The 14,757-nt window shown below is 43.3% G+C and overlaps 1 protein-coding gene across 4 annotated transcripts in view; it reads right to left on the bottom strand.

The window, feature by feature from the left end:
• DAGLA (diacylglycerol lipase alpha) overlaps positions 1–14,757 on the bottom strand; it is a 132,141-nt gene that overhangs the window by 13,883 nt on the left and 103,501 nt on the right. For all 4 annotated transcript variants that reach the window (XM_077321168.1, XM_077321170.1, XM_077321169.1 and 1 more), the window contains exons 7-14: positions 14,582–14,669; positions 12,181–12,315; positions 10,844–10,921; positions 9,813–9,937; positions 4,871–5,027; positions 3,723–3,806; positions 3,515–3,592; positions 1,168–1,248 (exon numbers count right to left, since the gene is read on the bottom strand). In XM_077321168.1, the coding sequence (XP_077177283.1) occupies positions 1,168–1,248; positions 3,515–3,592; positions 3,723–3,806; positions 4,871–5,027; positions 9,813–9,937; positions 10,844–10,921; positions 12,181–12,315; positions 14,582–14,669 (826 nt within the window). The remainder of the gene's footprint in view (positions 1–1,167; positions 1,249–3,514; positions 3,593–3,722; positions 3,807–4,870; positions 5,028–9,812; positions 9,938–10,843; positions 10,922–12,180; positions 12,316–14,581; positions 14,670–14,757) is intronic.

Genomic DNA, 14,757 nt, shown 5'->3' with positions numbered 1-14,757 from the left:
TTCATTCAGCAACCAATTTGCTACAAAGATCCCGGTGCGAAAAGCCCCTAAGTGTTGTTAGGCAGCAGAACTTCATAATTTGCATACTGAGAAGTATCTTAATTACAGAGATAGTGCATTGTTCTCTCAACACAATTTCACTCTTTTTCTCCGCTCTACCTCTCTCGAGCAGAGTGATGCAAAACAAAGTCAAAAGATTGCAGGACATCATGGGATTATGCTAATTTCCTCCTATATGTCAGAATCAGAAGACCTTTATTAGCATACAGATATATGTCATTTGACTGTGGCAATCATGGACTGTTTTCATTTTCTGAGTACTGCTAAGTTCTTAAAGAACTTGCAGTCTGTCAGGGGTAGTCAAACTGCGGCCCTCCAGATGTCCTTGGACTACAATTCCCAGGAGCCCCCTGCCAGCATTTGCTGGCAGGGAGCTCCTGGGAATTGTAGTCCATTGACATCTGGAGGGCCGCAGTTTGACTACCCTTGGCTAGACAATGCACACATAGTCCACTATCACCAAAATAAAAAGTCAAGGTACTGCATGTACACTAATAATAAAAGGTTAATTTGCTCTGCTTGCATCAGATTTGTTACACACTTCAAACAAACATTAAAAACAGAACACAGAACTGAATTTTGGTTTTGTTTTCAGCACTTTGGAACAAGAACTTTTCCTACCATCCTCTTCATTTAAAAGTTCTTATGCTTTCCTGCATTACCTCAAGAAACTATTTTTCAGAACAATGGATTATTCATCTAATGGCCAAGAGCAGCAACAGTTTTTGGAGGTTTTGAGATGTATATACTAGGGTCTAGTGATTCAGACTTAATATCCAATCATTAACAGAAAATCGTGGGGGATGGATTCTAACTTCTGCAAGTTGAGTACAACTCACTGAAGGGCTCGTAGTTGCTTTCCCCATCAAAGACCCAACAACTCTTTAAAATGGTTCCTTGAAAACAGCATTGAACCTGTGTTGAGGGGCATGTGGCTGGAAGGAGTAATTGGCAGAAATTGTTGGGGGGGGGGGAAGGAGACAGAAGGGAAATGAAGCTAAGATCCTGTTTGCAATCTGTACTTTGCTTGCGGGAGTCTGGACTAAAAACATGGATGGAAGTGTGAACCCTACTTCAAAAACATATTGCACAAAAACAAAGACTCACCAGATCACGCCCAAATGCCTGAGAGAGTACCATCTCCTGCTCCAGTTTCTTTTTGATGTATTCAGCAGACAACACCATCCCCTGAAAAGGAAGCAGCAAGTAGAAAGGAAACCAAAAGTTCTGTCAGGGTAGCATAGTCTGCTCCAGTATTCTGAAGCATGTATTTGACTGAAGGGACCTTCTAAACTTTTAATTTTTTTTTTAAAGATATACACCCCAGTCCCCCCCCAAATTATCTGGGAATGAATCTATTTGATTTCCATGGGGCTTAGTGTTAAGTAATGTAACTGGAACTAAACAGTTAGTAATCCTCGGAACTGTCTACCAATAGGGCACAGCATGGTAAGAATATTTTAAAAGTCAATATTCCGAAATATGAATTAACTAGCTTAAATGGGCCATTACAATATGGACAGCTACAAATGTTCAGCAATTTCAGACAATGCTGCTATAATCTTTCAAATCAATTAAATGGTGAGAGAAGGACTACCTCTCATAGTATAAGGGAGAAAAAGGGCAGAGACAGCCATCATGGAATATGGTTACCAGAGGGAATCAATTATAGGAATGTACTTGCCAACAGCAAATTCCAAAGAAAAAGGAAAAATCTTACTGAAGATTTTTATCAGAATTTATTTTATTTAATGATTTATATTTATATTTATATACCGCCCTCCCCCGAAGGCTCAGGGCGGTTTACAGGAAACAGGAAACAGATACAAGATAACATGAGGTAACACATGTAACAACAGCAATAACAGTGCAATACCAATAACCCCAACATGATAACAGCAATAATAATATGATAGATCTGGAAAGGAGCCTCAGTTCAACTCTTACTGGGACCCAGTGCGTTAGGCAGATTAGTGGCGGTCATAATGGGGGGGGGGGGGGCTGAGGGCCAATTGGAAGCGATGGTCCGGGTAGACCTCAACCAAATGCCTGGTGGAGAATATGTCTGTGTAACTGATAAAATTAATAAACTATAATTCTTTCAAACACATGTATGGAATGTAAAGCAGAAAACTTTTGTGCCTTCAAAATGCTGAAACTGTGAAACACTGTGTATGACTTTAATCTTATTAAAAGGCACAAGCTTCCGAATGCACTGTCAGTCACAGTGTCTAAATTCCTTATTCTTAAGTATACTTTCACAGAGGAATCTATTCTTAACACAGACAAGAGCCTGCTGAGGTCCAAAAGCCATTTCTCTATATACAAGTGTGACATCTGCAATCTGTCAGAGTAGCATCTTCATTTTAGAGGTTTCCACAGCCATGAGATTAGACTGATTGGAATGCACTGATATAGCAAGAGCTGCATCGAATATAACAAAAAGTCATTTTAGCTACAGTTGCCTTATAAAAGCTTGCTTATATTTAGGTAGTGTTGACACCTCTGATTTTATAGTGCCTCAAATGCCTTTAGGCAGGCATATATCACCCAGCCCTGACCTTTGGGTTGGTATTGCACAGCAGATTTATATGATGCAATTGTGAAGCACCTGTCATGTAATGATAAAAGATTGTTTTAAATTAGAGGTTCCCAAAGTGGAAAACATGCCACTTTGGGGGCCAGTGGACGGGGGGGGGGGGCAGTGAGGCAATGAGGAATTCTGGAGCAGTAGGGGGCAGCAATGTGACTCGTCCTGCTGCAAATGTGTTTTCCTAGCAAAAGACATTCCAAGGCAGCTTGCCATTGCCTGCCTCTGGGTAGTAGCAACCCTGGACTTCCTTGGTGGTCTCCCATCTCAGTGCTGACCAGGGCCAACCATGATTAGCTTCCTGAAGGAAATGACAGCTTCAGAAGTTGGCCTGGATGGAATCATATTTCTGCTGAGCTCTTTCCCCTCCTTTGACTCTGTCCTTCCCAGGCTCTACTCCAGATCTCAAGGAATTTTCTTAACCCAGGGTTGGCAACCCTTCCCCAACAGGCTCCATTTTTGGGAGGCCAGAAAAGCCTGCTCTTGCTTGATCCTGGCCACAGGATTTTTCATTACTTGCTTCTCTCACTCTCTTTCCCCATCTGTCTTTCTCCCCAATGAGGACCCAAAGTGGTTTTTACAAATTACTTTTACAAAAAGCTTGTATATTTTTTCCAGACTAAAATGTGGCCGCTGCACAACAACAACAACAACAAAAGCATAGGCAATATAGTGTGTTTTGAATTTGCAGTAGACCTAACGCCAGGAAAGAGATGTGTATTCATATGTGTGTGTGGGACATGAGGGATGAGGACTGAGAGCTAAGTGGGTAGGAGCCTGAGAACGTCTGGGAACCACTGTTTTAAATCAAATACTTTTCAAGGAAACTGAGAAAAAAGGGTTAAAAGGAGAGGTTCTGCATACCTTATGCCCAAGCCAAGTTCCATGGTGACCTTCCACTGGGAGGCGCTCTGCATCTCCAGTCAGATCAGTCAGAGCATCCTTGGGGGGGGGGGAATAGAACATAGATGAATCTCATACAGATGCTTATGATGTGTTTGTACATTTGTGGTTTCCTAGGAACAGCGAAAAAATGGTGCAAGCTGAACTGTAAACAGGACACAAACATTACCTTTGGGGACAAAGTTCCTCGAATACTGATGACCACTTTCTTCTTCTCATGATCCACAGCCACATAGAAAGGAGTTTCATAGACCTGAAGGAAATACAACAACATGTAAGTCACACAAGAGCTAACTTTATATATCTAATTCTCCACCAAATCTGTGGAGACTTCAATCCAGACACTGGAGTCATGAACAGAAAACCAGATGCTTACAAGCCTGAGACAGATTTACAAACCTTAGGAGTGCCTGAGGAAAGCACTAGGCTTGTGGAAAAACTGAAATCCTGTGAGGTGGGTGAGGCTGAGAGAGCCTTGATATCACTGCTCAGTCAGAACAGTTTTATCAGTGCTGTGTCGGGCCCAAGGTCACCCAGCTGGCTGCATGTGGGGGAGTGCAGAATCGAACCTGGCTCACCAGATTAGAAGTCCACAGTCCTAACCACTGTACCAAACTGGCATTTGAGGCACTATAAAATCAGAGGTGTCAACACTACCTAAATATAACAAATATGGCTGAAGATGAGGGCAGATATCAGGTTGCTTAGTGGGTGGACGGGAAGGAGAAAAGGAAGCAGGGAAAAGTGATGAAAGTCTTTGGAGGGAGAATAGAGGGAATAGTTTGTGGAGCAGGAGATGGGGGAAAATAAGGAGATGCCTGCAAGCCCTTGCATGTTTGCCACCTCACAGCTGGTCCCATACCAATGGCTGGCACTGTGTAAGTAGGCCTAGCCAAGAAGCTAGAACCGTTTACCCTGAGAAAAGCTGCAAGGAGGAGGAAAGGAGGTTAAAGAAGATGTTGAGAAAATAAAGGTAGGTTGGCTGGTGGGTACGGAGGAGAGAAGGAAGCAGGAAAAGGAGAGAAGCTACAGGTACTTTCAGAGAAGTGGGGAAGAGTTGGGAAAGGGAAAATGCTTGAGGTCCCCCAAGTTGTAATGACCTATTTACATACTGGCAAGGATATCTTCAAATTTATTGGAAGATCTTTTTAAAAAATCTGCTGAAATGCATTTAAAAATGTACACCCTATGCATTCTATAAACATACATACAATGTTGCTATGCACTAAATAGATACTAAATCCACTAGCTTAGCACATAGCCCTGAACTGCCTCAAGAACATTCCTCAGGATAGGGAAGGTCCGTACAATCCTCACCGCATCATGACAGGAAGTGTACACGATGTCCACAGAAGTCATGTGTTCATCGAGGAAATGGCGGCGGATGGCAATAGCATTACAGCCGCAGCAATTATCTTCCTCAATCGTGACACCAGGTGCATACCGGGGCCGAGAAGGACAGAGGCAGCAGCATCTTTAAAAGAGGAAAAATGGTTAAACTGCCACCTGTAGAGGGGGGAATGTGAAGTACCTAGGGAAGACTATCTTATGGAAGACAACGTACAGCTCCATACCCTTGCTAATTTTCTCATAGAAGTCAGGCGGCATATTCAAATGGATTTATTTTAAGTTTAATAGCCTCCCCCTGAAAAGAAGAATGGTTTCCCCACTGGTGGCACACTAGTGTAATTCCAGCATCCTATTCCCAAACCTTGAACCATGCTTTGGTAAATCAGAAACATGCTGGAGGATCATGTACTCCCTCTTTGCCCCAACCTGTCTCTCGTACTGGGATACCCTCTTCCCCCTGGTAGCTTGCACAACCAAAATTTGCCATGACATCCAGATCAAGTAAACTATGGTTACCACTAAGTAGAAAATATCTCCAAAGCAAACCTGGAAATCATGATTTGAAGCTCGAAAGCAGTTCCAGGTTAGCACTAACCACAGTTTCCCCAAAAGAGACATCATGATGAGCTCTAATTTTATAAACAACAAAATGGTGGAGTGAGGGAGGAGGACAGCTGAGCATGTGAAATGTATCCAGAACTTCATGGTTTGGAGGATTGAGAATGTGACATATGAATTGAGCCACTGTTGCAACGTACATCATGAATGTTCAAGTGTAAAACCTTCTATGAACACGAGGGGGCGTAACAAAACATCTAATGGTAAAGAGTGTGTGTCTGCTTTTCATCACTACATATATATCCCTGAATGTTAAATCCATGATTAGTGGAGACAACCTTCCTTTTTCAGCTTTTCATATATTAAAAAAGCACTAGAGTGAGTAAACATTGCATGCCTATCCCAAGGGGCAGGGAAATCTCCCACCATTTATCTACTGTACATGGACAGTCCAAAAGAGTTTCCTGAAAAGACTGGTGAAAGTAGCAGTTCTCTTCCAATCACTAAGTTTACATCTACCTTAACTTCAGAAGAATTCTTTCCCCAGTTTTTATTGAAGGTTTCTGAAATGGATAACTTTTAAACAATAACCAGATAGCTATCCAAATTTGAAACCTTATTACTGCACGCATGTTCCAAAACTCTAGGAACTGATCATCTTGTCTGGACAGAATCAGTGACGCAGAAGATCAAGATAAGTCTGACACTATAAAGGACCAACTCCGGGACGTCACGTTCCTTCTTCTCGAACGCTCTTTCATAGGTTACCAAAACTGATCTCAGTGATCAGAATCGACATTTGCAATCTCCTGATGCCATCAGTGATTATATGTTAAAACCCACAAATCCACTCATCATGGCCAAGATCCCTCCTCTCTTTGAAGTAAACGTATCAGCTGTGTGGCTTCTTTTTCCTAAACTAAGCACCTGCTGGTGTGGATCACATTGACCTCCTAGTTCCTTCCTAGTAATCCTGTGCCATCCCAGGCTGATTAGAGTAGCTGTTCCATCACTCAGCAGCAAGGAGGCAAATGAGGTCTGTTCTTGCTGGGATACTAAAAGCTGGGAAGAGACGGTTGATGTAAAGACCACAGAGAGGTGAATGGGAGAAAACAATTGCAAAGAAGCCCCCTCTCCAGCACAGAGGGCTGAAAGATGAACCCAGGATGAGCACAGAGGGCTGAAAGAGATAGCACAGTCTTTTGCTTTGAGAGCAGCTTCCGGATGATCCCCATCGTCCTTTGGAGGCTGAAGCAGCAGAGAAAGACTGTAAACTGTTTAACTTAGGTTGAAGGCATTTGCCTGGTCCAAGATGACATAGCATGTTTCCTGGCTAAGTGGAGCTTTGAATTCTGGTTTCCCCAATCTTAGACCAACACTCTAACAACTACAGCACTTAAATGCTGAATACTCAGTAAAAAGGTAAAGGTATCCCCTGTGCAAGCACAGGGTCATGTCTGACCCTTGGGGTGACGCCCTCTAGTGTTTTCATGGCAGACTCAATACGAGGTGGTTTGCCAATGCCTTCCCCAGTCATTACCGTTTACCCCCCAGCAAGCTGGGTACTCATTTTACCGACCTCAGAAGGATGGAAGGCTGAGTCAACCTTGAGCCGGCTGCTGGGATTGAACTCCCAGCCTCCCGGGCAGAGCTTTCAGACTGCATGTCTGCTGCTTTACCACTCTGTGCCACAAGAAGCTCTAAATACTAATCTCCAAATGCATCTCAGAATCCACAGTAAATACTGGCTTCTCAAATATCCTGGCTGGAAAATATGTAAGCATTTGTCTGGTTGAAGGAGGGCCCAGGACAGCACAATTGCCTCACTTTCTATATTTGACTAGTGTTAAAACCCATTTTAAAAATGGGCTTTGAAAGAGGGGGCAGGCAGCAGGGCATGAGAGGGTGGCCACGGCTCCCTTCGGCCCACAAAGCAGACTAAAGGTAGTGGAAAGCCCCCCCTCCCCACTGGTGGCACTGCCACAGGAGGCTCCCTTTGGCCTGGCAAGCTCTCTCGCTGCGGTAAGAGCGCTTCCCGGGCTAAAGGGAGTGGAAAGTCCCTCCCCACAGTAGTGACAGGGCTTTGTGGCCCGCAGGAAGGCTGCAAACTCCCTTCCCCCTGGCTTCCTCCCATCACTACCTCTCTCCTTGTGAGCAACAATGGAGGCTGTAGCCACAAGGCTTCTAGCAGGCAAGGAGGGAGGGTGGGAGCTGGAGGGGGAGGGCCAATCAGAATGGACCTGGACAGACAGGGCCCCAGACAGTCTCCTCCCAGGAGGCTGTTTCCGAAATATATAAGGGAGTGAAATAGTGTTAAGGATTAACCAGATTTATCTCCCCCCCTGCCATGTACAAACACAGAGACAAAAAATGGCTCTTCCCATATATTCTATTTCTTTTTTTTCTAAAGCAACAAGTCTCAGGATACCCAGATCACCTTAGCTTCCAGTACATTGTCTGCTTTGATGATCCAAAGATTGAGAACAGGGGCTTTAGGCAAAACCTCCAAAGATCCTAAAGACAGGCAGTAGAGCAGTGCTTCTACATGGCACGTAAATGTCCCAAAGTTCCAGAAAAAGAAAAGCAGAGTTGGAAAGGATGAGACTGCACAGTTCTGTCTGGCAGAGCAGCACAAAAGAATTTCAAAGAAATAAGGACCAGAAATTCCAGGTGAGTCCAGGATGATAATCTATGCATTTCTTGGTTCTGACTGAGTTATGTGGAGGAATGGCTTCCTAGAAAGTTGACAAAAGGATATTGCATTCAGGCAGGACAGACAAAAAGCCTGCCAGGGAGGAGGCCTCTCCCATATCTCCATGCCATGACAAAAGGAAAGGCAAAAGCTACACCAAGAAAAAAGCAGATTGTATCTAGGCAGGGTGGACAAATGGGCTGGCAGGCTTCCCCCATACCTGAAATAGGCTGGTAGTCCAGGAGACAGTCAGGGAAGACCAGGAAAAGGTAATCAGCTCAACTGCTTGATAGTAATAAGATTTTGCAGTCAGAAAGACTTGTTATTTGCTGATGAAATTATCTTGTTAGATCAAGGGGGGGGGGGGGCTGCCTGGTTTTGCAGGCCCCTGTCGCAATGGGTAGGCATGCAGATATCCCATCAGTGAATCAGTCTACTGCCCAAGGTTTTGGCCACTCAGTAGCATAACCTGAGGAAAGCCTTGACCTCATCTTTTTTCAAAGCAAAAGAGCAAGAGTCCAGTAGCACCTAACAGACTGACTAAATTTGTGGCAGCTTTTGAGTCACATACTCACTTCTTCAGGTACTTAAGTCTACCAAAGCAAGACACTGTTACTCCTAACATGGCTGCCCAGGCAAATTTAACCAGGGTGGAATCAGGGCAGACATCACATGTCTAGGTAAGAAAAGGGTCCTTGGTAACACCCTTTCATACCCATAGTTAAAGATAAAACAGAAATGGGATCATTTCATTCTCCGAGGCAAGGCCCCCATGAAGACACAGTAATGATGCAGATATTACTATTCCACCCATGAAGGCAAACCACAGTTCCCCTCAACCATTACTTTCTTCAGATAGTTTCAGAGGATAATTGTGACAGCCTGCCATAGAATAGTTAGAGCTGAGTCCAGTGGCACCTTAGAGACCAACACAATTTTTGTAAGATACCAAAAATGGGAGCTTTGATTCTCAAAACTTTATTCCTCCGAAATCTTATTGGTCTCTGGTGCTACAGGACTCAAACCTAGCTGTGTGTGTGCACAGTGTGTGTTGCAGCCTCCAGAAAATGCATTCTTCAGTTCAATCCCTGAAGCTTTCTGATTGCTACATGGTTTTATCTTTCCTCTCCCCCTTTCCATGATTTCTCTCTCTCCGTGTTGTTCTTTCGGAGACAGTATTATCAACTGAAGCTCCCCCATTAGTCTTATCTTTACAAAAACAAACAAAACCAGCCCTGTGCCTCCTAGAAACTGACAGGGCTTCATGATGCTACGTGGCAGGCCATGTGGGAGGGATTGCCCCCTCTGGGAAGTCCCCGGAGCTTGAACCCCACTGCCCCCCATAGTTTATACCCCTGGTGCTGGCCACTCTTAACCAACACAGGAGGATACTGAATCCCTGTCCAGATGGACAATGAGGATATGAACAGGTGACACAGTGCCTAGAGGGAACAATTCTATGCTCAGCCCCACCTTGCCATTATTTAGGAAATTTTAAGAGGTTGGTTCTATCAGTAATGACAGACTCAGTCAGAAACTACTTATGCTAACCAAATGCTGGTAACAAAAGAAGAATGAAAGAGAAATGAGTAGTGAGGAAATGACTCGAGAGACAAAGAACATCAGAAGGAAACAGGGCAAGCTTGGATGGGTACTTACGAGCAGGATCTGGCCAAGCGACAGAGTCCACAGGTGGGTTTCCTCATCAAGTACATGGGCCAGCCATAAGCAGCCAATGCAAAAAGCATATAGTAACAGACCTCTTTATAGCGTAGCATCTCTTGCTGGAAGAAACAAGAGAAATAAAGTATCCTAAAGGCATCCCTGGAGATGTGTTTCTTATAACATTTCATCAGTCCCCAAGAAATAACAAAATTATTTTGGGTTTCTCTAGCTAAGAATGACCTCCTGCAACCAGAGTACTCCAAGAGGGAAGGAAGTTGGTGTAGACTTCTTTAATGGCTAAGTGTTTTCCCCAGACAGGTAAATTACTTAAATGCAAGTCAGAAGAAATCCACCACCCCGGTAAAAGGTAGAAAACATGTGGCCTGGCTTGCACATCTAGAGAATCACAGTTTTTGACTCAAAACTGATCATGAGGGTAAGAACTAATCGAGAGCAAGAAAGAGCTGATTCCAGTGACTTAAAGAGAGACCTTGTATGAGTTTGCTGTTCCACTGCTACAGTGATCACATGAACAGAACTTGCAGCACCTGATAGATCACTTGACAGCCAAGGAGAAAGAGGGACTGGCATGTACAAATCTGCAAAGTCATTTCCAGCTTACAGTGCTATAAGGATTGTGTATGCAGTTGACGCTCCCATTTGCTTTAAAAGACTAGATGATGCTATGCTGTACTACTGAGCTTGAAAATAAAGTGTGGGGCAATTTGTGCTGCCAATTCCAGTTGCACTGACTGGACAGGCACCTGGAAGAATTACAGCAGCAGATGGATATGGGAGAAAAACAAGAAATTATTGCAGCTGATACTCATCATACAACATCTGCTCCTTGCTTTAGGCAAGGAGCAAATTGTATGGGTGTTCATAATCTAAAAGATTATTCCATCTTTGATTTTTATGATTAGTGTTAGTTCCTAACAGAGCTAAAACAAATGACTGATTCTGTCTCTTAAACTAATGCACACCATATAACTGTTTTCAGTTAGCATTAAAGGCTGATGACTTACTGAGTTTTTCAGATCCAGATATTTGGTGTTCCTGGTTACTGGCATTCCTGACAAGAAGGCTAGAATATCATTATTTGCCTGAAAAATCACACACACACACAAACACGTTAAAATGAGAACATGTTAGAACGACGCCCCCTTTGCCTTACAGCACTGCAGATTAAAAAATAATGTCCAATCTACCAAGCATATGTTTATCCTACTCCTCTCAGGAGCTCAGGGAGCCCTCCCCTCTTCCATTTTTATGTAACAACTACTGTGTTCAGAAGTTTAGGCTAAGAGAGTGACTGAACATGTGTGTGTGTTGAGTGCCATCAAGTCACTTCCAATTTATGGCAATCTTATGAATTAATCCAAAACGTCCTATCACTGACAGCCTCACTCAGGTTGTGTAAATGGAGGGTCATGCCTTCCTTTATTGAGTCAGACAGGTCACTCCATAAGTGGGAACTTGAACCTGGAGTTCCTAATCCAGCACTCTAGAGCAGGGGTAGTCAACCTGTGGCCCTCCAGATGTCCATGGACTACAATTCCCATGAGCCCCTGCCAGCAAATGCTGGCAGGGACTCATGGGAATTGTAGTCCATGGACATCTGGAGGACCACAGGTTGACTACCCCTGCTCTAGACTTCCTATTTCCTTGATTCTTCAGTGCATTCGGCAAAATTTCCATGTCTTCTTAGTTATTCTATTTCTTATTTTAAATTAGTCCTAAAGATCTATTTTCATTCAACTTTAGCATCAAAACTGAAAATGAGCAGTTGTCACAGAACTTGTCATTTGGTAGCTTCTATTTGGCCTTGCATTTTCCACTACTCGACTGATTAGTGTCATGACATTTGTCCTAGAGTAGATGCTCAAGACAAATAGTTGACTATAATTTTGGAGCTCTACCATGGACTGAAGGGATTTCTACACACAGAATGGCACTCTTGCCTCCCCCTGCAGTTAAAAATGCCTGGGGACCCTCAGAAGCAACATTTTAGAGGACATATTGGATTTTTGATGAGAATAAATTAAGAAAGTTGTGCTCAACAGGCAGAAATATATCTGTACAAGGAAATGTGACAGGGGATCCAGATCATTCCATGGCTAATGAAGGAACCATTTTTCTACATATTTGATGACATTTAATCACACAGCAGAGGGGAAAGCATGATGTAAAAAATTATGATTCCTCCCCCATTCTGATAGCAAAATGTTTCTGAACTTTAAACCACCAAGCATGAAGATTTGCAATTTTCAGGCAAAAAGGTGACTTTGGGCCAGGTAAACATGCTAGCAATCTCTGTGCTTCATAAATGAAAAAGCACCCACAAAACATTCCATATACTCACTTCATCCAGCACTGCACTGCGTTTTGTTCTCTGCCGCTGACGCAGAAGCACTAGGCCTGCTATGATGTCAGATGGGACTATGTCAAGGTCTCGAAAAAACTCAGCAAAGAGATATGCAATTTCAGAATAGGCATCCTGAAAAATCCAAGGAGGGAAAAGTGAAAAAGAAGCTTACGACAAAATGTGAGAGCGAGAGGACACTAGCCTAGTGTTCAAGCCTTAACTGCCAAACATCCTTCCAAAATATCTGTTTTGAAATACGGAACCGGGTTTCAACTCCTTAACGTTCAAATTTATGTGAGGTATACTATTTATAGATTCCATCTTAGAACCATGCTGGATGAATGAATGGATCACATTTATATCCCTGTTTTCCTTCAAGACATTCTAGATGGCATTTAAAGAGTTATTGGTCTTGAAGATAGAAGTTTGTTTATGATGAGTGTAAACCTGGCTTATTCTTATTAGCACTCCTGACTGTTGTAGTCTGTTTCTTTCCCAGTAACTGGGGTGGAAACTGCACGGAGCTTTTATTCCATCCCCAGATCAGTTCAGTCCCTGCCCTCTACACAGAATGCGATTTCCGTTTGGATTTGGGGCGATTTTAATTTTCCTTCTGCAGCAAGAAGGATTGATCCGGGGTGACCCTACCTTTAGTGTGCCATATCTTGGAGTGCTGAAAATCCTGAATAAAGAAAGCTCCGTGGTAGAGAACCTCTGATAGGCCACACCTGGTCATATGACACGCTTGCCTTAAAGGAGAAGCCCCTAACTTGTCTCAACTTCTGTCGGTCCTGGATTTTTCCTCCCTCCTCTGCCTTTTTAGATCCTCTCCCCCTCCCCTCCAAGAAAAGAAAGAGGCTCCCTGCTTGGTTTCTCCCCCCCCCCACTTCAAGAAAAGAAAGAAAGAGGCTTCAAGAAAAGAAAGAGCCCCCCCCCCACCTTCTGAGCCTCCCTAACCATGTGCAGAAGACTTTCCTGTTTCAATGGGGAGGAAGGGAGAGAGGAAGACCTGAGTTCAAAGCGATCTGAATTCAACAGGATTGACAATGGAATAAAGAAAGTAAGTGCAGACTCTGCCTGGGATTCTGAACAATGAATCCTGGATTAGAATTCCAGTTAAATGGGGGGGGGGGGAGGCATGGTATGGCATCATCTTGTCAGATCTCGGAAGAGACCTCCTTCTTCCTTGCTTGCTCCTGCTCATTTCAGGGTTTTATAATTTTTTCTGTGATCACATCCCTATACATAGATTGTTTCAGAGGGTAGACACATTGGTCTGCAGTAGAACAGCTAGATTTGAGTCCAATGGCACCTTAGAGACAAATAAAAATTTTAGGGTATGATATTTCAAGAGCCAAAGCTCCTTTCGTCAAAAGCTCATTACCCCCTACAAATCTTGTTGGTTTCTAAGGTGCTATGGAACTGGAAGCTGACTGTCCTTAAGGAGATAAGTGCACTTTTCCTGCTTCAGATGACAGCATGCCAATCAAGTTATCTCTCTTGGAGGAGAAACCATATCCATTCCTGTGGGGCTTACTTATTTTGACAGGCCTGTTCCTTCTCTTGCTAGAGAGGCTGCATAAAGGGAATGCCCGATTATGTGGACCAGGACGGGACTCAAATCTCCCTTGGAGGAGAAACCATATCCATTCTTGTGGGACTTCCTTTTTTTTACAGGCCTGTTCCCACTCTTGCTACAGAGTGGGAAATTATGGGGACCATGATAGAGGAAACCCCAAATTTGGACAATGAATGACACTGAAATTAGACCGAACAAGGAAATTTTCAATCATTGTTTCATGAAAGGTGGAGAGTAAAGGATTACACAAAGTTTGAGTTTGTCCATTTGTAATATATGATTTTAGCAAGAGACATTCAAGGCTATTCACTGACTATTATGCCTGAGCAGAGATTTCAGCCGCTGTAAAACAGCTTCTGCTATCGACATAAAGCTTCATCTAGAATTGTGATCTCTCAGAGTGAATCTGCAAAGGGGCAGAGGAGTATCCAGTGCAGATCAGAACACACCACATATATAGCATCCTTAGCTCATGATGGTCTTTCACTATTCACTACCCTCCATGTTGTAGGCAACTGCAAGAACACTAAGTATTAGGTTTTTGGAGTGGAAAGAAAGAATCCATATTTTCCGGGTGCCTGCCTGCCCCATTTGTACATCCAGTTTTTTGTTAATCTGCTGAACAAACTGCACACCAAATGGCAAATCAAGACATAAAACAGAACTCTAAATAAGAGTTCATGGAGTTCCAGGAGATATTACCTAAAGAAGAGTTACTAATGATCCTGGCAATTCTCATAATCCAACCATCTGAGAAGACTGGAATCTGATTATCTATAAATAATTTACTCTCTGCTGGAAAAGGTAGGTGCAACTTACTGATTGGGAATCTTTTGTTCGAGTGCAGCAAAGGAAAACTTTAAGCCGCCGAGTCCAGCTGCTAGCCTGTCCCTCCTCCAAACGGTGTCTAGAATAAGCAGAGGGAAGGATTATAAATGAACCGTGGATGCGCAACATCTGCTCAGAAAGAAACCAAAGAAAGAAACACATAAACA

Source organism: Paroedura picta, chromosome 2 (assembly GCF_049243985.1).
Source record: "Paroedura picta isolate Pp20150507F chromosome 2, Ppicta_v3.0, whole genome shotgun sequence".
Lineage (NCBI taxonomy): Eukaryota > Metazoa > Chordata > Lepidosauria > Squamata > Gekkonidae > Paroedura > Paroedura picta.
This window is presented reverse-complemented; position numbering and strand designations above follow the sequence as displayed.